Genomic DNA, 4,378 nt, shown 5'->3' on the forward strand with positions numbered 1-4,378 from the left:
CATTTCTATGGTTCTGCTCCTGATCTAGCTGTCCTCTTAGTTTGCTTTTGTTTTAGGTGTGGTTGTTAATAACTGTGAGTTTGCTGTCCTTTCACTGTTCATCTTTTTATCTTCTTTTTCTTAGGTAAGTCCCTTTAACATTTCATATAATAAGGGCTTGGTGATGATGAACTCCTTGGATTTTATCTTATCTGAGAAGCACTTTATCTGTCCTTCCATTCTAAATGAAAGTTTTGCTGGAAAGAGCAATCTTGGATGTAGATCTTTGGATTTCATGACTTGGAATACTTCTTTCCAGCCCCTTTTTGCCTATAAGGTCTCTTTTGAGAAATCAGCTGACAATCTGATGGGAATGCCTTTGTAGGTGACTGTCCCCTTATCTCTTGCTGCTTCTAGGATTCTCTCCTTCATTTGAATCTTGGCTAAAGTAATTATGACGTGCCTTGGTGTGTTCCTCCTTGGGTCCAACTTCTTTGGAACTCTCTAAGCTTCCTGGATTTCCCAGAAGTCTATTTCCTTTGCCAGATTGGGGAAGTTCTCCTTTGTTATTTGTTCAAATAAGTTTTCCACTCATGGCTGTTCCTCTTCTCCTTCTGGTACCCCTATAATTCAGATGTTGGAACGTTTAAAGATGTGCTGAATGTTCCTAAGCCTCTCCTCATTTTTTTGGATTCTTGTTTCTTCATCCTTTTCTGTTTGGTCATTTTTTTCCTCCTTCTGGTCCACTCCTTTGATTTGAGTCCCAGTTTCCTTTCCATTACTCTTGGTTTCCTGTGCATTTCCCTTCATTTCAATTAGTTTAGCTTCCATATGTTCCTCTAATTTGTGACTAAAATCAACCAGTTCTGTGAGCATCCTGATCACCAGTGTTTTGAACTGTGCATCTGAAAGTTTGGCTATTTCTCCATCGCTTAGATTTATCAGCTCTGGGGCTCTGAGTTGTTCTTGAGCCATGTTTTGATCTGTTTCTGCCTGTTATGTATGAGGAGTGGAGCCTTAGTAGTTCACCAGTGTGGGGCCACCCAGGTTGCTGGTTTGTGATGCTGTATGTGGGGGTGGGGTCCGACAGGGACAATGGCGGTTCCCTCTGCCGCTTCCCACCGCTGGGGCCTGCGAGGTCTGTCTCACCACCGCTAACTCCTTCACCGGTTTATCTGCACGTGAATGTGTGACTGCGATCAGCCCTCAGTGAGTCCACCACCTTGTGCCCTCAGTGGGTCCCCCACCTTGTGCCTTCAGTGGGTCCGCCTGCTTCTCCACACCTGGGATCCGCCCATGGCTGCTGGCGCACCTGGGTCGCATGCCCGGGTCAGTCCGGTGGATCTTTCCTGCCCCACCCCGCTCTGCTGCTGTCTCTGCCCCTCTTGCTGGTTTGGCTGAAGGGTTCGTTATTGTCAGACTTCCATGTAGTTCAATATTCTGTGGTTTCGCTGCGTTTTTGTTGCTAAAACTTTGTTGTTTTTAAACTTGGCTGTGTGAGAAGGCGAAGTGCTTCCACCTACACCTCCATCTTGGTGGAAGTCTCCTACTTTCAGTTTAAAATTACTAAGATGATATGCACTGTTGCAGTAGAAAGGTCAAGAATTGAGAATGGCAGAAAATCCCATATGTAAAATGTCTCATTTCAGCCAGGTTTCCACTTCAAAGTCCCGGTTTTATCCGAGGCCCTCAACGACAGTCCCACTTCAAAAGTAGGGAAGCCCACAGCAGGTAGCGCAAGGTACTTTTCTGGAATCACCAGAAAAGATTATTTTAAACCTAGAATCCAATACCTAGCCAAACTAGCATTGAAGTGTGGGTGCAAAATAAAGACATTTTCAAGCATGTGTAGGCTCATCCATCCTATAAACTTACCCAGAGAATCCAAGAAATTAAAAGATACAAAATACAATAAATAATAGAGAGGGAAATGGAATAAAAACTCAGGATTGATGTATTAGGGTTTAAAAAGAAAGGCAGATTTCAATCTGGAATTAAAGTGTCCAGTGAGCTCGGTGAGGTGGGGAGCTGGGTGCTCACATGCACATGCTGCTGGCTGCTGCAGGGCTGCCATGCTCTGAAAACAACTTACTTTAGGGTTTTTAATAAACTGTACTGATTTACTGAATAACTGGACTTATAGAGCAGTTTTGCTTTTTAAAGTTAATAAGTATTTGCAATTCCAAAGAAGCAGAGTGTACACTCTTGTGAGGTGCACATGGAACCTATAGTATTTACAGCAGCCAAGAGATGGAAGTAACTCAAGTGCCCAGTGATTCACGAGTGGATAATGAAGATGTGGGTGTCTTGAAAGCTGAGGTGGTGGTGCTGCGGGCTCAGTCTGGGATGGCGGACTCTCCTTCAAGACCACAGCGGGCCCAAGTGTGCTGGTGGGGTATACACAGGTTGGCAGAGATAAGCAATAGCAGCAGCCCAGCGATGGAAACAGGACTGCCTTTGCATCTCAAAGACCCAGAGCTTTGCATCTGTGCTGAGCCCCTCTTCCCAATATTCTTGAATAGCAATGTGTGGTCTGAGGCCCTGAGATGACTCCTTGTGAAGGTGACTATTACCACAGGAAACTTATTTTTCCTGGAGAACTTCCTTTTAAGCCTCCTGATATTTATAGGATAACCCCCAATGAAAAATTTAAGGGCAACACGAGGCTATGTCTTCCTTTCTATTGTGAATTTCCGCTCGCACACTGGTCCTTCCCCACCATCCCAACTGGGCTCCTGAGCTTCACAGTGGCAAAGGGCCCCATCCTGGCCAGTGTAGAGACTTTGAGCTTCATGAAAATACAACTGGCTGCACACAGTTTAGCATTTACTTTAAGAGACAAAGTCTTTTGTGAATTATTTCCTGAAGTAGTAAAAGAAACTAAACAGAAACAGAAACCACAAGGCAAGCTCGGCAGCAGACCCCAGGCACTCCCCCAGCCAGACGTGGTTCCAGACAGGGAGCAGGCTGCAGCTCAAGGGCTGTGTGCCAAAGCTGGGCCACACACTGTGGGGCTCCAGCCGGCCAGCCAGTGCCACAGTCTCCCTGGCTGGCCAGCTGGAGCCCCATGATGTGTTCGGTTGGGGGGTACCCTGGCGAACTTGTTTGTGCAGTTGGGTTTGCAGACTTCGCATACCTGGTTAAGTGCATGCCAAAAAACATAGTGCAAGAGTGAGCCACACAGGCAGGTGTGGTCAAAACCGAGGGATGCTGGGCCCAAGCTTGATGCTGGCCTAGCTTGATGTGCCTACCACAAAGCATAGGCAGACCCCTCTGACTCCTGGGGTTGGCTCTTTAATAACCTTTTATGAGAAGAACAGGAACCAAAGTGTGTGGTTTGGATTTGGAGCATACACCAGTATCTGGTGCTCTGTGCTTGCCCTAGGTCTTCCTGGGGGTTGTGGGGTTTGAGTGTGGAGGAGGGGTGGGGGCCTCATTTTTTAGCTGTATAGCTTAACTCCTTACTGTCTTTCAGACCTGTTCAGTAAATCTGCTTTTGTATTTCATTAGATTTAGTCACTTAAAAACATAAAACTCAATGCCTATCAAAAAAAAAAAGATGTAGTTCATATATACAATGAAATACTACTTGGCTGTAAAAAGAATGAAATCTGACCATTTGTGACAGCATGGATGGACCTAAAGGGTATTAGGCCAAGTGAAATAAGTCAGACAGAAAAAGGAAAATACCGTGTGATCTCACTTATATGTGGAATCAAAAGAATTAAATAAATGTACAAACACAACAGAAACAGACTCACAGATACAGAGGAAATTTTGATAGTTGCCAGGTAGGAGGGGAGCCTAGATGAAAAGGGTAAAGGAATTAAGGACAGATTGGCAGTTTCAAAACAGACACAGGGATGTAAAGTACAGCACAGGGAATCCAGTCAGTAATACTGTAATAACTGTGTGGTGCCAGGTGGGGACCAGACTTATTGGGGGAATCACTTTGTAAGTTATATAAATGTTTAACCACTATTTTGTATACCTGATATTAATATAAAATAATATTAAATGTCAACTGTAATTGAAAAAATGTGTTTATAGATTCTGAGTCTTTGAACTTATTCAAGGGCGGGGTGAGGTGGGGAGGACACAGAAGTGAGTCATTTAAGTGATCACATATCAGTTTTAGTAAATCAGATCATGCAGTGAGCACTGTGATGCAGATCACGAAGCGAGACTATGTGCCATCAGGAACTAGACAGATGTGGGGGTATCCTCATGGGCTCTCTTAAAGAGGGGGCAGGGTTGCTGAACTATGAAATATAAGAATTATTTGCCCTGGCTGGTATAGCTCAATGGATTGAGCATAGGCCTGCAAACCAAACAGTTGCTGGTTTGATTCCCAGTCAGGACACATAGCTAGGTTGTGGGCCAGGTCTCCGGTGGGGGC

General features: G+C 44.8%; 1 protein-coding gene across 1 annotated transcript; it reads left to right on the top strand.

The window, feature by feature from the left end:
• The first annotated feature begins 2,525 nt into the window (after positions 1–2,525).
• LOC119035446 (ubiquitin-conjugating enzyme E2 J2-like) lies at positions 2,526–3,050 on the top strand. Its single transcript, XM_053667095.1, has one exon. The coding sequence runs from the start codon at positions 2,526–2,528 to the stop codon at positions 3,048–3,050; it is 525 nt and encodes a 174-aa protein (XP_053523070.1).
• Positions 3,051–4,378: the final 1,328 nt, after the last annotated feature.

The sequence above is a fragment of the Artibeus jamaicensis genome, unplaced genomic scaffold (genome assembly GCF_021234435.1).
Source record: "Artibeus jamaicensis isolate MK-2021 breed Jamaican fruit bat unplaced genomic scaffold, CSHL_Jam_final contig_1285, whole genome shotgun sequence".
Lineage (NCBI taxonomy): Eukaryota > Metazoa > Chordata > Mammalia > Chiroptera > Phyllostomidae > Artibeus > Artibeus jamaicensis.

Coding starts and splice junctions, on each gene's coding strand:
- LOC119035446 (XM_053667095.1), top strand. CDS start 2,526: ATGACTCCTTGTGAAGGTGACTATTACCACAGGAAACTTATTTTTCCT.